At 50.8% G+C, this 18,950-nt stretch overlaps 1 protein-coding gene across 5 annotated transcripts; it reads right to left on the bottom strand.

The window, feature by feature from the left end:
* Window positions 1-3,814: 3,814 nt before the first annotated feature.
* PAQR8 (progestin and adipoQ receptor family member 8) lies at window positions 3,815-18,737 on the bottom strand. Of its 5 annotated transcripts, none has more exons than XM_033005010.2 (2): window positions 18,696-18,737; window positions 3,815-9,180 (listed from the first exon to the last, which is right to left on the bottom strand). In XM_033005010.2, the coding sequence occupies exon 2, from the start codon at window positions 9,124-9,126 to the stop codon at window positions 8,068-8,070; it is 1,059 nt and encodes a 352-aa protein (XP_032860901.1). In that variant the 5' UTR covers window positions 9,127-9,180; window positions 18,696-18,737; the 3' UTR covers window positions 3,815-8,067. The 5 variants fall into 5 exon arrangements, with proteins under 5 accessions (XP_032860901.1, XP_032860903.1, XP_032860904.1 ...); XM_033005012.2 differs by lacking the exon at window positions 18,696-18,737 and adding an exon at window positions 17,964-18,308; XM_033005013.2 differs by lacking the exon at window positions 18,696-18,737 and adding an exon at window positions 17,975-18,308.
* Between the last annotated feature and the right edge of the window lie 213 nt (window positions 18,738-18,950).

Raw genomic sequence — 18,950 nt, 5'->3', positions numbered from 1 at the left:
TAACTTCATGTGCTTTAGATAGGCCAGTTCCTTCTTTTGCTAATAACCATCTCTGACTTACTCACATATCAAGGATGTGTGTAATATCAGATAATGACGGACATGTAGTAAGTATGTTCCCTAAAACAGTATCACCAACTAGTTTCTTCTCAGCATACCACAAGTCTCTATTTTTGTTCCTAGTTAAAAAAGTTAACAACAGCCCTGGGTTTCTGTTCTAGTATTTTCTACCATCCCTCTCCATTTTTTACTTAATGGAAACTTAAAACTTTGGCCTAACTCTGGCGAAATCCCTGTGACTTACGGAGAGGGCGAGACGATCCCTTGCTCAGAAATGCATCTCTTTGCAGCGTTGGCTGCGTGCCCGCTTGACTGGGAGCATTTATTTCCTCAGCCTGTTCGGAGAGCTAGCGCTGAAGGCTCTGCTTTCGTGGCGCCAGAGGCCACAGATGAAGACATCTCGCCCTCTGGTGGGTAAAAACACAACAGCACGGGAGCCTTGGTCTGCACGTTGTATTAAGAAATTATAATTGAAATGATTAGTGTAGTGGCAATAGAAGGAAAAAGAGCAGATTTCGTAGAGGACTGAAATTCACACCGAGTGCCTATCCTGGGGGATGGGGTATGTACATGATCACACATGTTCCTCCTTGTAAAGAGGATTTAAACTAGTGACAATGGGTGGGAGAGTTACCAGCAGCCCTGTCACAGAGTGATGGTCAAGGTTGATGAGCAGAGGGTCTGGTGTGATGGAACAGAAAGAGATCACAAAATCAACCAAACAGGGCTTAAGCGGGATCACCTCCAACATTTGCATGCAAACAAGGAAGTGCCTAGAAGGCACCATTATGGATAAATCCCCCAAACCTTTTCTGGGAGATTGGAGTGCTGGGGTGTCTCTCTGAAGCGCGTGTAGAGTAATGCAGGCAGAGTGGGGACTACTCATGATGAGTCAGAGATTTGTGTGCAGCTGCAGGGCTACGATCTTGCTGGAATCGGGAGGACATGGTGGGATGCCTCCCATGGCTCAAGTGTTGCGATGGAGGGATACAGGCTCTTTAAGAAGGACAGGTTGAGAAGATGGGGAGGGGAAGTTGCCCTTTATGTGAGAGAACAGCTGGAGTGCACGGAGCTCTGTGTGGGTGCTAAACCAACTGAGAGCTTATGAGTAAGGATTAAAGAGAAGACCAATACGGGTGGCATTGTAGTAGGTGTCTGCTATAGGCTGCCTAACCAGGAAGAACAAGTGGATGAGGTCTTCTGCAGGCAAAGAGGAATAGTCTCTTTGCAGGCTCTGGTCCTCATGGGGGACTTCAGCCACCCTGTTACCTGCTGGAGGAACAACATAACAGGGCATAAGCAATCCAGGAGGTTCCTGGAGCACAGTGCTGATAACTTCTTCCTCCAAGTGATAGAGGAGCCAACAAGGAAAGGTGCTTTGCTGGACATCATACTGACCAACAAGGGCTCATTGGGGATGTGAAGGTCAAAGGCAGCCTTGGCTGCAGTGACCAGGAGATGGTAGAGTTCAGGATCCGGAGAAGGTAGAGGAGGGTAAAAAAGCAAGTTCACAACCCTGGAATTCAGGAGCGTAGACTTTGGCCTCTTCAAAGGCCTCTACCTGCTTGGTAGAGTCCCATGGGAATAGGCCTGGGTATCAGTGGGGCCCAAGCAAGCTGCCTGATATTCAAGGATCACCTCCTCCAAGCTCAAGAGCAGTCTGTCCCAATGAGCAGGGAGTTGGGCAAAAATGCCAGCAGGTCTGCATGGATAAACATGGAGCTCCTGGCAAAACTCAAACACAGAAGACGCATACAGAGGGTGAAACCAAGGCCACGGATTCGGAGGAATACAGAGACATTATCTGAACATGCAGGGATGAGGTGAGGAAAGCCAACTGAATCTGGCCAGGGATGTCAAGGACAACAAGAAGGGCTTCTATAGGTACATAGGTGACAAAAGAAGAACTAGGGAAAATGTGGGCCCATTGCTCAGCAAGATCTGGGAGCTGGTTACACAGAACATGAAAAAGTTGAGGTACTGAATGCCTTCTTCACCTCAGTCTTTACTAGCAAGACCTTTGGGAATCCCAGGCCCCTGAGACCAGGCGGAAAGGCTGGAGCAAGGAAGGTGTACCTTGGTGGAAGAGGATCAGGTCAGGGAATATTTAAAGCATGGGATACGCCCACGAGTGGCTGAAGGAATGAGCTGATGTCACTGCAAGGCCACTGTCTGATCTGAATGATCGTGGCAACTGGGAGAAGTGTGTGAGGACTGGAGGAAAGCAAATGCCACTGCTGATGAAGCAGCTAATTGTGGGAACCATTTCCAGGCACCGAAAGGACAAGAAAGTCATCAGAAGTAGTCAGCATGGTTTCACCAAGGGGGAAGGCATGCTTGAGACCAACTTGATAACCTTCTATAATAAAATGACTGCCTTGGTAGATGAGAGGAGAGCAATAGATATTGTCTACCTTGACTTCAGTAAGGTTTTTGACACTGTCTCCCATAAGATCCTCACAGACAAGCTGTTGATGTATGGGCTGGATCAGCAGATAGTGAGGTAGATTCAAAACTGACTGGGGGCCACCTGGCTGGGTGAAGCTTTGCAGAAACAAGTCCTGGGCGTCCTGGCGCACACCAGGTTGAACATGAGCCAGCAATGTGCCCTCGAGGCAACAAAGATGAATGGTATCCTGGGCTGCATCAAAGTATTGCCAGCAGGTTGAGGGAGGTGATCTTTCCCTTCTGCGTGGCACTGGTGATGCCATACCTGGAGTACTGAGTCCAGTTCTGGGTTCCCCAGTCCAAAAGAGACATGGACATACTGAAGAGAGTCCAGTGAAGGACTACCAGTATGAAGGGACAGGAGCATCTCTCTTATGAGGCGAGGTTGAGGGAGGTGGCACTGTGTTGCCTGGAGAAGGGAAGGCTCAGTGGGGATCTTATTAATGTGTATAAATTATTCCTTATAAAGGGAAGGTGCAAAAAAGACAGAGCCAGGCTCTTTTCAGTGGTGCCCAGTGCCAGGACCAGAGGCCACGGGCACACACAGAAACACAGGAGGTTCCCCTGGGAACATCAGGAAACACTTTTCTGCCAGTGAAGGTGACTGAGCTCTGGCACAGGTTGCCCAGAGAGGTGATGGAGTTTCCACCCTTGGAGATCTTCAACAGCCATCCTGACATGGTCCTCAGCAACTGGCTCTCAGTGGCCCTGCTTGAGCAGGGGGTTGGACAGATGGCCTCCAGAGGTCCCTTCCAAATTTAACCATTCTGTGATTCTGCACAGCTGTCAGCAAGAAGAACAGAAGCTCTAGCCTTATTTCAGGTAGGCTCACATTTAACTGACTGATATCCTCCCTGCCCATCAATGGTTGTGTCTCTGTGCTTAATTTCAAACATGCGGTGTAATATTTTGCTTGAACAGGCACTTGTTTTCACGGCTTAGGCCACTGAAGCTGCAGTGCTTTGGTGCCAGGCCACCAAATCACTAGTTACTCACCTCTGATAGAAATTAAGGAAAACTGGACACCCAAGTACTTTTGTGGATGATAAACTTAAATCCCTCGCATCAGTGTCAGGGCAGCCATTCTGCACCTTCCTTGTGAAAAGCGAACAAAAATCACAGTTACTGTGAAACCTGGAAAGTGCTTTGAGGTGCATGGATAAAACCACACCCTATCGTTCATTACTGTTATCATTATTATCTATGCTATATATATATTCATTCTATAATTATTACCCACTTTTTTTCCTAATGACTCATAACCTGCTGTAATTATGCATTTGGGAATTTCACACCACACCAACCGTTTTGCTTTTACAGATTTCTTTTTTTCACTAGAGTTTTTAAATAATGATCAGTACAGTACAAAGCTTAAAATATTATCAATGTTTTCAACAATACAAAGTCAGCAGGTGGGAGTTGGGAAGGGGATGGTTAGTATGCAACACTCATACCCTTCCCTGTTTCCCAGGGAAAAAAAAATACAAACTCTTTTGTACTTTTGTTTAGTGACAAACAGTGCTTAAAAATAATCTTGTCAGTAAAAGATGTAAATTGCAAGGCACATGAGGAACCTGTCCTTGCCTTGTTACACAAATCGCTAGGCATAAATAAAAGTTTAAGGCACCTCTCTCCATCCTCCCCTTCTGTTCCATACACCAAGCAAATCCTGTCAGTGGGTAGCAGCTGTTAAGAGCAACCGTGGACTGGCAGACAGCGAGGAGGTTCCTCTGAGCCTCAAGTTCCTTCAGGATGAATCCCCAAAAGGAATAGAATAAGGCACAGTTGGGATGAATTCTCAGGAGTTGCCCTGTGCAGATCCAGGTTGCAAGATCTGCAGAAATACTCTCTTGGGACTGGAGATTTCTGGGGGGAGAGGGTTAGGACCTCGGTCCCTCCTGGATCTCAGATGTGCTCAACCTTTGGTGGTCAGCTCTAGGCAGCCAGGTGCGTAAGGCACAAGGATGAACGAAAGAAACAAGCTGGTTGGAGGAAGAGGAGGAGGATGGAGACAGGGATGAAGAAAGCTCCAGTGTTGGTGAGGCCCTTGTGACACAAGGGTGCGTTCTCACGGCAGCAGTGATCTGTGTTGAAATTCCCTGCTAAATCAACCCATCATAGTAACTAGGAGGTCAGCTCCGGGTCCGAGTGCAGGGCCACACGGGGACGCGAAGTGGCTTCACCTGAGGGGTAACATAAGAATATGGAAAAACACCACCACTGTCACACAATTGCTCCAGAAGGAGAAGTTTCACATCTATCAGACCTGGGAGGAGAAGATATATGGCCAGAAATACCTTGGAAGAGCCATGTGGGCTCCTTTCCCTGTCCCTGAACTAGATGGCATTACTGTATACATCTTCCTTTGACAAGGGCAGGACCTGTCATCTATTTTCCAGCCCTCAGAGAAGGAAATGACTGGGTGGTCCCTTCCTTTGGGACCAGTATAACTCTAGGTAGCAGCAGAGCAGGGTTTGCTATTAGCAGCAATGCCCACTCCCTCTCTAGTTTTAGCCCACAAAAGAGCTTTGGACCAGCCTGGTTTACTCTCCCTTCCTGCCCAGGAGCCCACTGATACTGCCCAGCCAGATCTACACTCGGTAGGTTATTCTACTTTACCTACCACAAAAGCAAGGCAAATTAAGCTGTGAGAAAAAGCACTGCTCCCACTCACTGGATGTCCTTCCCCAAACTGGGAAGAGACCCACAAGCCAGGGAGACCATGGAAGGAACAGTCCATCGGTGCAGCTAAGCTAGGTGAGCAACCAGCTGGTGTGCAAGGAGGAACTGCTGCTGGCCTCTGCTCCAGCTCTTCCCTGCAGGCAGCAGTGTTGTCCAAGTGAACTGGCTGAAAGTTAAAATCAGTAGAAAATTACTGACATTTTTTCAGTAGGATTGGTTTTTCACCAGTCCATCTCCTGGCACCAGCTCGCTCTGTGGTGAGATGAGCTTCTGTGCATGGGAAGGGGTATGATGAAGTGTAAGTGGGACCATCCCCACGTGCCACTCCCTTGAAGCAAATTTGCTGTTAGGTCATGGCATGGCTGAACCATCAAAATACATGGTAGGAAATGTGTAATTAATTTCTAAGCTGGACTGGATTAAACCAGGAGGCCTAGAGTGATGAGAAAGGGTGGACTAGATGACCTTCTGAAGGCTTTCCTATGATTTCTTCTCCTGCACTCAAAACTTACTTCCCTCCTGCTTTGTATTTAATTTGTCAGTAGGGCCATGAGTTTCAAAACTGTCCACAAAACACAGGAAAAAAACAAAGCACCTATTAGTAGATCTGTTTTCAGAGACTCTGTTGTCTGGCCCACCTTGCTCCTCCAGCAGCATAGCACTGTTTCCTTCATGCTAATCTTCACCCAGCTAGGGGGCTCTGCAGATACAAAAGCCAAAAGCAAAGCCTTTCTGGGTAATAAATCAGGTGCCTGCACACACATACACAAACACGTGTACACATCTCAGTCGTTAAAAAACAGATCCAACGCAGAAATCAGTGCTTGTCATGACCCCAACCCTACACTCTGCCTGCTCAGAACCAGCAATCACAATTCATTTGCCTGCCCCTTGGGTTCAGTGGGACAAACCTGTGGCTGGAATAATCCCATGGATTTCTTGGTTTCAGCAAAGATTTATACCTCCTAGGAATTTGCCAGATGCCGAGGCACTTGAGGCTGCAGGTCTTGCACAGGGTATAGCTGGGGGGAGCCGTGCCAGGGTTTACTATGAAAAGCAAGCAGTGGGTCAGTCAGCGGATGTCGAGGCTGCATGGGACCATATCTCCGCATTGGCTCTGAGCATCCTCTCCTGCAAGTGCTACCAACCTCAGTGCAATAGCATGGCTCCATATCTGATATTCCCACCAAACAAGCACAGAAGAGACTCATATAGTTGGGGGGCAGAGTAAATCAACCCTTGCTACACCTTGGACAGGAGTGACCCATGGACATTAAGTGTCTCTGACCGCTGTCTTTGCTGCTCCACACAGGAATCACCAAGTCGCAAGGACAAACCCATCCCAGGGTTGTAGAGGACCCTAATGCTGTCACCCTGCTCCTGCCTTTTGCTGTTGTACCTTCATCTAGTGCTGATAAAAACATGCCAGACTCACAACCCCGTTGGTTAGAGAAAAGCATGCCTTGCAGCTTCAAGGTCAGCTCTCCCATGAGGCCCACCAAGGACTGCTTGGTGTCCTAAAAAGCACCATTAAGAGGGGAATAAAGACTACTTCACTTACATTTCTTTTTGGCCATGACCATAGTAGGGCTATTGGAGGCCCAGGGACCCAGAGCCTTTCCCGTATCAGACAGGTTACACCCAAGTTACTCTACACTGCATGGACAGTGTTGGAGGTCAGTCAGACTCCCTAGACAGATGATACAGAGTCAGTCTATGTAGGAACACATGAACCTGTCACACAAGCAGCCAAAATGATTCACCCAGTGTCAAAACCACATCCCCTCCCAGGGCTAGCGCCATGAACGCCAATGGCCTCAGGAGCGCTCAACCTCTGCCACTGCCACTGTTTTGAAGGTTCAAAACCATCTCCAACCTGACCCAGGCCCAGCTCCTCAGGGGCAGCTAAGCACTTAGAATGGAATTGAGGAGTCTTTGAAGACCTGTGTTGTAGACTACCAAACAGCCACCAGCACTGCCACTACATTAGGTCAAATTTGAACTGCTGAGAAAGTCTCCATCTCTTGTAAGTAATCCTGGGGACTGCCTGACTCCTTGGTTTTGATGAGCAGCTCCACTGCAGATGGTACAGTCACACAGAAAGAAAAGATGGAGCTGACCTAACATCTCCACCTGTGCTGGACCCACACCAGTCACTGGCAGACACAGGGCCCAAGTTCAAGCCCAGTTCATCCTAGAGGACCTCAGGTCAAGCCTACGTCTCCAAACATGCTTTGCCAAAGCTACCTCAGCAACCTGGTGTTGAGATATTTGACAAGCAGACTGTAGAGAGAACCTGGCTCAGCCCTGCTGGAGCAGGAAAAGGATTATACCAGCCACCGTGCCACACATGCCCTTGCAGTTGAACCCTGAAAATGTAGACTCTTCCTGAAACCTTGCTACTGTCTTTGATAGTAACAGGTCTCCCACAGATAAACAGGTCTCCCACAGATAGCAGAGATGGCAAAACCCAGAGAGGTCATCACATCCAGCTGTGGTCCTCATGGTGCATTCACTGTGTTGGGAGCCTTGGCAGATCCTTCTACAGTCTCACAGCCTTCAGCTGCCCTCCCTGACATTCAGCAAGATATCACCCACAGGTTTACCAGAATGAACAAGAAACCTCTGCCTATTCCAGCATCCTTGGTTAAGTGACTTCTTCTGGCTTAAAACACTCCATGTCCCCCTGGATGGCAAAAGGCAGTCCCTGCTGTGAAAATGCATCCAGCATGAAGTCTCCAGCCCTCCACCCGAGTCCAGGGCCCCGGTTAGTCACAGCGTGTTAGGCAAGTAAGACATGTATGTCTCTAATATGTTATGCCCCTTTTCTTGATTTTCACCACCCCTGTGATGTCATGCCTGTCACATTGGAGACTCTCAGGAGTCCTTTTTAGCCAGGTTGGCCTTGATCCTGCATCGCAGGATGTAAGCTGTGATGGCACTACAAGCCACGAGGCCAAAAAAAGAGATGCAGGAGAGATAAACAGAGAAAGGCCCATGTCTCTTCAGGAAAATCTCCTGCCTGTTCTTGTAATCCAAAAGAATGGCCTCCAGCTGTGACAGGGTGCAGATTGCCAGGAAGGTGTGGAAGATCTGGTGGGCATGGCCAACGATATCGCAGGATCCAGGGAAGTACTTCTCAGGGACCGGGCAGGAGAAGAAATAAGCACTGATAAGGAAAAACAGTATCTGGTACGTGTGGTACCAAGCAGCATCTTCCTCACAGCCCCCCAGGTGACACACAACCACCCGGTGAGCGACAGGACTGATATCCAAGATGAACGCCAGGCCAGCTGGGATCACCTGGCACATCTTCCTCATGATGGGGTAAGGCCGTCGGTACCGATATTTCGCGTAGCAGCAGCCGGCACAAGACAGCCAGCCACAGAAAGCAGCTGCCGGCAGGAAGAAAAGCCAGAACTTGTCGTACCAGGCTTGGTCGGAGCTGTAGTAGAAATGAGCCAGGGCACTACCATACTGGTAGATGCTGACTCCGACGTAGTCCACGAAATAGAAGGTGTAGTGGTACAGCTCCGATTTGGACTGCAGTAGGTGAGCCAAGAGGCTGCAGGTCAGGTAGGTGACAGAGGAGAGGACAAAGATGAGCAAAGGCAAGGACCACGCGTCCACGGGTAACTGCTCAGCCTCCACAAACGTCTTGAATCTCAGCAGCACAGCCAGCGCTGCCAGGAGATGAGTCCATACGTTGACCACCTCGTTGTGCTTCTGGAAAAGGCTGAGGAAGTAGTACCGCCAGTCCTGGCCGGTGGGACGGTACCCGGTGTGGATGTACGGCTCACGGAAGAGCTGCGGCACCTCGCATTCTTTGACCGTGCAAGGCATCTTGGGGAAGCCATCTTCCAGCAGCCTGGGGAGACGGCTGAGATGCTGCCCGCTGAGGGACAGCGTGCTGATCCGCTCCAGGATGGCTGTCATCTCGCTGCATGCGGCGGCTTTCAGCCTGGCTTCGGGGAACGTCGTCTTCGTGCCCTGCGGGGAGGGGAGAAAGGAGAAATGTTAAGGGTGATGCATCGGGGAGGAGGGTGCTGCCATTCCTGGGTGGGATGAGCCATGGTGCTATCGAGATGCTGGCCCTGTTCTTGGGGGAAAGGGTATTTCCTTGACTTGGCAGACCTATAGTCAGCATGGAGGAGGATGGCACAGCCCTGTCACTGCAGTTCAGCTTATGTCAGACGGGCACAGCAATGTTACAACCCTGCCCTTCTTCCCCACTTCCTCGGGTGCTCAGCTTGGAGCATGTTTAGAGTAACCAGGAGCTGCCCATAAGGGGATGCAAGAAGCAGTTAATGTCAAGAGAACATCTGATGATTTGCAGAGTGGATTTTTCACCCCCTTCTACCCAGAACAAACTGTTCAGGGACAAAATAGGGGTGTAATTACTCATCAAAGGGATAACCTGCCTCTCTGCACCTGAGTGAAGAAGGTCCCAACCAAATTGTGGAGGTTGCAAACAAGCTTGTCTGCCCTGCCACACAACCTGCACATGGCTGCTGCAGTGAGTGGGGCAGAGGGAGAAGTCCATGGTCCCAAACCTGCAGGCCTCCTCCCTTCGTGTGTAAAAAGCAACAGGACAGGGAGGTGATGGGGAAATGAGGGGCTCTGCAGCAGAGCTGGCTGCAGAATTTGGGTGTAGCATTGAAGCCTTGGGAGCATGCACGGAGCTGTGCTGAGGGGCTACAAGATGAGATGGGCCTGGATGCTCAGAGCAGCCAAACCCCGGTGCTGGGCACTGCCTGATCTGCTCTGCTCCTTGGCAGCCTCCGGAGTAGCTAAGTTCTGGCTGGGAAGATTCAGATTCAGGGCACACCAGGATCCTAATGTCTGGAGACTACCTCACAGCACTGAATTAATTCCCAATACCTTCTCTGTCCCACCCTAGATATTTCTCTTCCCTCTGCTGGTGTTCATGCAACACAAAATAGAGGAAAACTCATCACACAGATGCCCGTGCTTGAACTGAAATTGATGCTGATGGAGCCCCACCAGACTCTGCAGGGCTGTGGTTAATCCTGTGCAGCCAACACATACATGTTTGTGGGAGTGGGGCCTGACTCCTAAGCTTATATGCACCTAACCAGAGCTGTAGTGGATGGAGACGGCCAAAAATAAGTAAATGAAAATAAGTATTTTGCCTGAGTGTGGGAAACGGCGTATTTTTCTTCTGTTGCATCAGCCACCAGCTATTGCCAGAGGTGAGACAGAGGAATAGTTCGTGTGGGTACATGATGGGAGACCCATGCTAGCCTGGCGATACAGAGGACAGGACAATGTTAAACACCAACAGTGAAAGCAAGGAGGTGGGACCTGTCAAACAGTCCCAGAGTGAGACAGCACAAAGAGCAAAGTCAGAGCAGACTCTCAACCAGGTTGCAAATCCCACTTCCTCTTGCAACCCAAAGCCTCTCATAACAGACAAAATATTTTCACATTGCTTCCATATTCTAGCAGATGGGAGTTGTCATAAGTTACCTTTTTCAGCCAATTCTCTATGTCCCTGTGCTTTCCATGCTTTCTCCCTTAGCACCCCTTTGGGCTCGTTTTTGGTTTTTTTTTTGTTTTTTTTGTTTTTTTTTAACTTGGCTGCTGAGTTTGATGGAGCTGCATTAGCCACAGAAGGCAAAATGGTCCCTGCAAATGGTATTTTAGTTTCACTGATGCATAAGGCTGAAGGTAGCATCCTTGCTGGGTGGGGGTTGATGTTGTGCACATTCACAAAGACTCTGTTTCTCTCCCAGGGGTCTGCAGGGTCCATATCTGTGATGGGACATGCAGTTCATTCAGCAGCTTGTGTATCCATGTGGCCAAAATTTAGGGAGGCGAGGAAAATTTTGACGCTGGGGCACTCCTATGAGGTGATGGTGTGAAAAAGAGGCAAGACTCCCTCTCCCCAGTTCTAATGTACAGCCAGTCTGTTCTGGTTCCTTGTAGCTGATGGAGAAAGGCTTAATCATCCAACTTACTCTAGACCTCAGCTTCAGGATAATGCAAAGCCCAAGCAAGGAGATTAACCCTGGCGAGGCAGCACTGTAGGACTCACCCTCTGTTGCCCTTGTATCTCTTTGGATGCTCTGGCCAGAAACTGGCTGGAGGCTGAGCACATTGGGGTGGGAAGGAGAAGGAGATTTTATGGATGTGTCTATACTAAAACAGTGTTTCATTTCCTGGTCTAGCTGCACAGACAACAGCTCCCTTCCCACACCAACTGCATCTCCTTCACTGCAGCACCCACCCATCTGCTGTCTCTAGCTGATAATCTCCAGGCCTTACACACAGGTTTTGCCCTGTGCAGAGGTGTGAGTACACACTCACAGTCCTAAGCTCCTCTGCCTTGTCCGTTAACCTGCCATAACGTATTTTACACCTCTCCCAGCATTTGCTCTGATGTAACCCAAGTGAGGGGGTTTGGACCCTCACTCACCATCTCCCAGCTTCCCTTCAACTAAGCATGGTTCAGGGATTTGAGCCCACTGCAGGGGCCTCAGTGCTGAATATCTGTTGCATGCAGAGGATGCAGGAAAACCCTCCAAAAAGGTATTTAGGGACTGATGTTGGAGCTGGGGATCATGGTGGCAAGTCACGAGGAGAAAGAGCATGCTGAAACTCCCCACCTCTTTGGAGAACACAGACTAACGCTAGCGTGGACCCCGGGACATCAGGAACTGAAAAACGGCTCAGATATGGTACAGACAGGGCAGGTGAGCTGCACAGGAGCGGGGTCAGAGCTCTCATCTCCTGCAGAGAGGCAGCGATGTGCTGAAACCCACCCCTGATGAGCAGAGGCAACCAGAAGACACGTGGGAAGAGGGGAATCAAGTCCAGGCATACGGATGCATGCCAATTCAAGGGGCACATCGCCCCTTCCACTGTCCATGGCCTGCCTGCTTTGCATGCTGACGAGGATACGAGAGAGACAGGCAGCTTCTGTACCAGGCACAGGCTGGCTCCAGCTTGTATGGGGTGTGCTGGCACCAGGATTTTGCCACGGTCTCTCAACCCGAGAGCTCAGTGTACGCAGCAAGCATCGCCTTTGAGCCGAGCTAGGGAGAGGTTAGATGCTGCAGATCTCCCTGACAGCAGCAAACAGGAGAGATTCTTCCAGGCAGGCTTTCATAGCTGGAAAATGCCAGTTTTTAGCAGGCCGAGGGTCATGGATTTTCAAAATACTAGTCCGAAATCACAAGAAATACATCTGATACTCGGATAAACAGCGCTAAATCAGGAACTTGGTAGACTGCTTATTTTAAATCAAACTTGTGACATTAACAAGTGAGAACAAGTTGGCAATTTCCAGCGATCATGTGATGGACAAAGCAACGAGCAATTAACGTTAGAAAAAGAGAAAGGGAAAAAAAAAAAAAAAACAAAAAAAAAAAACAACAAGAGAAAAAAAAAACACCCAACCCAGAAACCCAAGGTCAGCACTGGCTGTTTCACTTTCACAGAGCCCCTATTCTTTTCCCTTCACGGGGGCGTAGGAGCGGCTGAAAGCCACATTCATCGGCAGGGCGTCTCGTTGAGATTCTGCCCTCACCCCCCATCTCCGGGGGATTCAGTTATTTTGGCTGCTCCCAATTAACGGCAACCAAGTATCGTTTGTTCGGGGAGGGAGCTGCAAGGCGAGAAGGAGGGAGTGGATGATGGCCAGGCTGTATCATTACAGCCACAATAAGAACCGTGGCACAGGAGGAGAACGATCCTGTTCCAATTTTTCTCTCCCTTTTGAAAAGAGTAATTGGAAACCCGAGCTTTTCCCAGCTCTTTTGCTTTTTGGTCACAGTCTGATGGAGGGGTTTGAATGAGAAAATTTCCTACAGAGTACAGCTGATTTTCCCACCAGTCTGGTCTCAGCGTTAACTGTCTGGGACTGAGGCTGTACCAGTGTGATATATTTGCTTGCAGAACAGTATTCAGGCATCAGAGGTTAACACAGGCTTCCAGAAAGGCGGTAATTCCCGGTAAACAAAGCAGAGAGGACTAGGGAACTCAGCTGTGGGAAGTCTTAAACAAATGCATTGTATTTAAAATATGAGAAAAAAAAATATATTGTAGACAGCATGAAAATAACAGTGGTGATCATGCAGCAGTGAGCAACAGGCCAGTTTTGAAAGCTATAGGTGATTAATTCCTGAATTTCTCTCTTCTGGGAGTTGAGCAAAAGTCCCTGGAGGGACTCGAGGTCATTTTGAAGCCTGGGGTTTTATTCTCATCCCTTCCTACACAGGGTTAACTTTGGTGTCACAGCTCCTACAGCACCAGGATGGCAGAGGGCAGCTCAGCTCACCTCTCCAGGGCTGGGAAAGGCTGCACCCAGCACAGATGAAGTGGATAAGCCCCATCCTAAAGCCTGCTGCTTGCAGGCTGGACCTCTCTGAGCACAAACATCTCCTCCTAAAAAAAACAAAAAAACCCAAACACTTGCAGAGGGCTCGAGGCAAACTTTGAAAGACCAGCTTGGGAACACAGTGCCAGTTCCTCCATCCCATTATGTCTGGTGTTTTGGAAAGACTCCGCCAGAGATGAGAAACTAAGGGACCAAGGACCAGCTCAAGCAGCAATCCCTGCATAGTCTTGGTATTATCTGCCTCGTCGTCCTGCCATACGTTCAGGTACTAACCTTCCTCCTAACTGCAACAGACACACACAGCACTCAGATCCCCTCTGCAGAGAGTTACTGGGATGTCAGAGAGGTCAGAAACTGGAAGAGGTAGGATTTGATGGTTTGTGCCAGGGATGAGCCCTGCCCGAGCAGGCAGCAGGGTATGAAGGACTGATCCCTCCAGCACTGAAAAAGTGGAAATGCCCACAACCAGAGATGGGCCAGGTGCTCAGAACTTCTGTAACTTGGGTTTACACCTCCCCATCTATTAAATGGGGATACCAATCCTCATCTGCCTAATGAGAACTAGATATTGTGCTCTTAATGCAGCACAGCAATGCAACCGGGCAGTGCTGGGACTACTTAACAGTGCATTGCACAGAATATTTTATTGCCCTCAGCATGCTTATGTACCCAGTTACATCTATGTCAGCCCAATGTGTGTATTACAAGCACTTACTTATCCAAGAGAGACCTGCACAGGTTCGGATGCTCTGGAGGGTAAAAGGTGATGTGATTTACTGGAGGCATTGAACGGCAAGCCTTAAAATAACTTTATCTGATAAGAAAAAGGGTCAAAGTAACCTTGTGGAAAATTTCAAATAAACAAAAACGGCTCAAATTCTATCTTTATGTATACACATACACACTCACACACACAGCATGTAGCTGAAGCAGGGTTTGCCCAAGCATGTATTAATCAGGAAACGAATGTCTCGTGATGCTGGGAGATGAGCCATTGGGGCCGGCGGGAGACGGCAGGATCCCCCCAGGAAGCCACGGCAGTGTCAGCTCCCCCCTGATTTCTGGCCTGGAAACAAGCTGGGCCAGCAGCCAGCTCAGCCGTGCTGAGCAGCAAGTGCCTCTTGACATGGGTTCGGCGTTGCCTGCGCATTGGGCCGGGTCCAGGGCATGAGAGCGGCGGAGCCCGGCGCGATGAATGCTCTGTCCTCGGAGGGGACAGAGCGAAACAAAGCTGCTGGCGAATATCGCGTGTCCATGCAGCAAAGCTGAGGGGGTCCACAGCGTCCCGCCAAGGAGGGGGAGCCCCCGAGATCCTGCAGTGTTTGAGGGAGCAAACAGTGGAAATCCAAAGTTAGGAAAGTGAAGACCTGACGAGGCTGCTGGCTTTACTGCGAGAGTCCAAACCTTGAGCTAGGCATCACCGAGTCCTTGATTTGGAGGCCAGCTGGGATGGCTTCAGTTCTCCCATGCTGCAACACCCTTGAAATGGGTGACCTGATGCAAACTCTCTGCTGGGAACAACTCCTGGACTGTGCTAACTCCCAAACCATGCTGGGGAATGGTGTGGGTCACCATGGCACATTTCTGATTGCTGTTGTAAACACAGCTGCAGTTTCTTCATGCGTAACCATGGTTAAAACCTGGTGATGCTACTGATAACACAGGCAATACACTCAGCGTGCGAAAAAAGAAACCCATCTGCCGCACTAGGCAGATGCAAAAATGTTAATATTCATTGTCTGTACGCACAGGCCCTGCCTGAAAAGTATCTCCTAGCAAATCCATCCCTCCTTTATCAAAAATTGCACAAGATTGAGGTAATATTCCTCAGCTTTTCTTCCTGATCTCGCTAAACCTTTACTGTTTGCTCTTTCCCGACCTGCTCACCACTTTCTTTTCCCACACGCAATAACACAGCCCCCAACAATCTGGTTCTTGATTTCGGGTGGGTGCAAGATCCCTGTGATGGAGCACCCATGCTTACATGCTTTGAGTACACCACTAATCAAACAAGACCAGGACACAGTCCCAATCCATGGCCTGCTACCATCAGGTTGCTGAAGTGTTAGCACACTTTTTGTACACTTAGCACAGTTTTATTCCAGTCACCCACACTGGTCCCTGCCTGCTGTACTCAGTCGTGCAAGGACCACCGTTTCAGATGCCAAAGCTGGGATTCTGCCAGAGAAGCGCCTGGGTTTTTTTTTCACCCACTGACTGAAAAAGGAGCCCAGATTTGTTGCAGCTGCATCCCGCTTTCACCTCCTAAATTTCCCCCTGCAAGGTCAGTGGGATACGGTATCCTTCCCTTCCATTCCCGAGTAGCTGCGTGCACGCCCTGCAAGCACAGCATTTCTGCAGCCAGTTTCCCTGTAAGAGGTCACTGCCATGAGCCTTTCCTAAAGCCACAGGGCCAGCACTGGCCAATGGAACGAATCTTCTTTCAGCACAGATCTGCTGGAGACAGGAACTCCTGCTAGCACAGGGAAACCTCAACCAGGCAGCAAATCCCTCCCAACTCGGATCTATCTGCTGATGGGATAACCCAGGAACCGTCTGCCTCCAGGCAGAGCAACCAAACCAAACTGACCGTGCACTGTTTGGGGATCCAGGCCTTTGCCAAAAGATCTCCCTGAGTCTACGGGCTGAGGCTGCTGAGTTTTGCTGTCATCCACAAAAACCTCTTAGCACAAAAACTTTTTTTTTTTTTTTTTTTTAAGGTTGCAGATTTTAGACCTTCGGTCATTAGAAAAAAATGCATATAAATCATGCGCACCACCGCCGCTGCTGCGGGCAGAGAGCAGGCTGCCGGGGAGAGACTGCAGCTCTGTGCCAACCCCCTGGAGCTTCGACCTCTCCTCTTCCCTCCGCTCAAAATCTTTGTCCCCATCTGGGACCTCCTCCTGTTTAACCCCGTGGCCTCTCCCAGCAAGGTTTTAGGTTTGCAGTGACAGCGGTGCCGCCCTTCCAGGGGGCTATGAAGCCCCAAGAGAGGGCCACCAAGGACCAGATGGCAGATTTCCCCCCCACCCCCCCTTGTAAAAAAGGGATGTGGGTTGTGCTGCAACCTCATGCTTACACCCTACTCGATCCCAAGAATTTGCTGGGGTGGGGGTAAAAAGCAACTATGAACAAGCCTCCACCTGCTACTGCCCGTGCCTGAAGGATGAAGGACATAAGTATGGCCACATATATACAGCTGCAGACCAAACACGCAGCCTCCAAAAGCCTTCCTGGGAATTTATTCCTCTGGAGAAATTTCTTTAGCATAAATGGATACTGCAGTTAAAGGGGCCACTGGTGTGACCCCAGGAGTGGGGGTTATCCTGTACACTGGCAGCTAAAAATTAAGCGGGTGCATGACTCAAGACGTACAAGTAGCTGCAACGTGACCGACGATGGCAGCTCCCCTGTCCCCAGGCTGCCAGCACGTCGCTCACACCAACCACCCCTCCCCGCGTCCGGAGGGACACAGCCCTCTTCTCCGGCCCAAATAAAGAAAAGCAATAACGACCAGAAACCAGAAAAACCCGCGGCGAGCAGGGCCGTTAACCCACACCTTTACTGGCTGAGCGGGAGGAAACATGTCAACAGCTTGTGGTTTGGCCCGATGAGCCCGTGGGTTTCGAGGAATCGTTCGCAAGACGTATCACCCCCTCCGCGCCCCGACGCGAAGGCAGGAGCGTGGTCTGCTGCTATAATTCCTGGCTGCTCACCCCCTCCCGGCTCTGGCAGAGTAAAATCAGACTTCAGACCCACTGGATTTCCCTCCTGCGGAGCACTGCGTACGTGCTTCATCCTTCTTCATCACTTTTTCATGACTTCACTCTTTTTCAACGACCGCTGACGGCGCGGCATCACCACACATCCTCATCCTAAACCCCGCCCTGCCCAGTGTCCCCCCTCAACTAACCACACCGAAACCACGCCGGGGCATCTCCCAGCTCTGAAACGATGATCCCTCTGCATCCCACAACATGCATCTCCATCCCACGGCGCAGTAAAAAGCCGAAGCAGCCTGGGGACAAACCCCCGGAGCCGCAGAGTTATTAAACGAGCAGTGGGTGCGGGAGCACCCTAACGCAGCACCAGTTCATCTGTGGCACTGCCCACCCCAGCACCCCAACCCTGCTCGTTGCTGAGATAAGGTGGTTTGACACTGAGCAAATGAGTGTTAAATATTTACCCAAACTATATATATATATATATATATATATATATATATATATATATATATATATTTTTTTGTCAATGGAAACCAGAATGGCTCAAGGCAGTCTGCAATTTCCCCTCCCCCAAAAAAAAGTAATATGCTTATAGCGTTTTCAGGAAAAATCCTGATGGGATATTGAAGGAATATGACCAACAAACCCCAAAGTGTCATGGAGAAGATAAGCAGGGATCAACCAACCCTTCATCCACCCTTTTGAGACACAAGCTGGGGCACGTCAAGTGGACGGGGCCGGCAGCAGCTCCACAGCAAACAACGGGCGCTGGTTCTTCACCCAACTCCGGGCTGAACTGTCCTCGCCGTGGCCTCCAGAACACCCCAGGGGTCAAAGTCACGAAAGGACAATCCGCCCACGGCCGTTCAAAACAAACGCGGAGGAAAAGCAATGCCCACCTCTCCCCTTCACGAAGCTCTTGTGCAGTCACGGGGGGGCTTGGAGGGAGGGGTGGGAATTTATGGCAAAAGTTAATTTGTTCTCCCCCCACTCATGCTCTCCCCACCCGGCCACACGATCGACCGTGGCTCGACAGACCTCGGCTGTGCGTGGAGGGGGGTGGGGAGGGTGGAGATCGCGCATCCCCCTGCACCTCGAGGTCCACGCATGTTTTACCCGCGCCCTGGGGGGGGGGGGGGTGGGGGGTGGGATGGGGTGGGAGGGGGTGGCCGCTAGTGCTGCGGTCTTCCCCGTGCACCGGCCCCGCTGAGTGACCCAACCCCCGCGGGGAAGGATGCTCCCGCCGCGGCGGGCGTGGATGCAGGGAGCTGCGGTACCCACGCGGAGCTCCCGCGTGGGGGGGGGGGGGGGGGGGGGGACACGGGATAGAAAGAGCCGCGCCGGAGCCCGCCGGGGACCCTCGGCGGGGTGTCCCCGGGGGAAGAGGAGCCACCCGCGGGGAGGGGACCCGCACTCACCGCCCACGCTGGTCCCGGTCCGCGTCCCCGCCGCCGCCAACTCCCGCGGCCGCCGCCTCCGGCAGCGCCGCCGCCGCCGGCCCCCCCCGCGCATGCGCGACCCGCCCCGGGGTGGCCCTGCGGCCCGAGCCCGGCCGAGCCGAGCCGAGCCGAGTTTAGCCGAGCCGAGCCCAGCCCAGCCCAAGCAGCCTGAGCTGGGGAAAGCGGGGCTCAACCCCGTGGCAGGACCCACTCACCGTCCCACCACCCCACCCG

Source organism: Tyto alba, unplaced genomic scaffold, assembly GCF_018691265.1.
Source record: "Tyto alba isolate M040663 unplaced genomic scaffold, T.alba_DEE_v4.0 Super-Scaffold_40, whole genome shotgun sequence".
NCBI lineage: Eukaryota > Metazoa > Chordata > Aves > Strigiformes > Tytonidae > Tyto > Tyto alba.
The sequence above is the reverse complement of the archived record's forward strand: the minus strand, read 5'-3'. Positions and strand labels throughout refer to the sequence as shown.

Coding starts and splice junctions, on each gene's coding strand:
- PAQR8 (XM_033005011.2), bottom strand. CDS start 17,138: ATGTTTCCTCCCGCTCAGCCAGTAAAG. Junction 9,181..17,111: donor CTCCCGCTCAGCCAGTAAAG/GTGTGGGTTAAC, acceptor CCCTCCCCGCAG/GGCACGAAGACGACGTTCCC.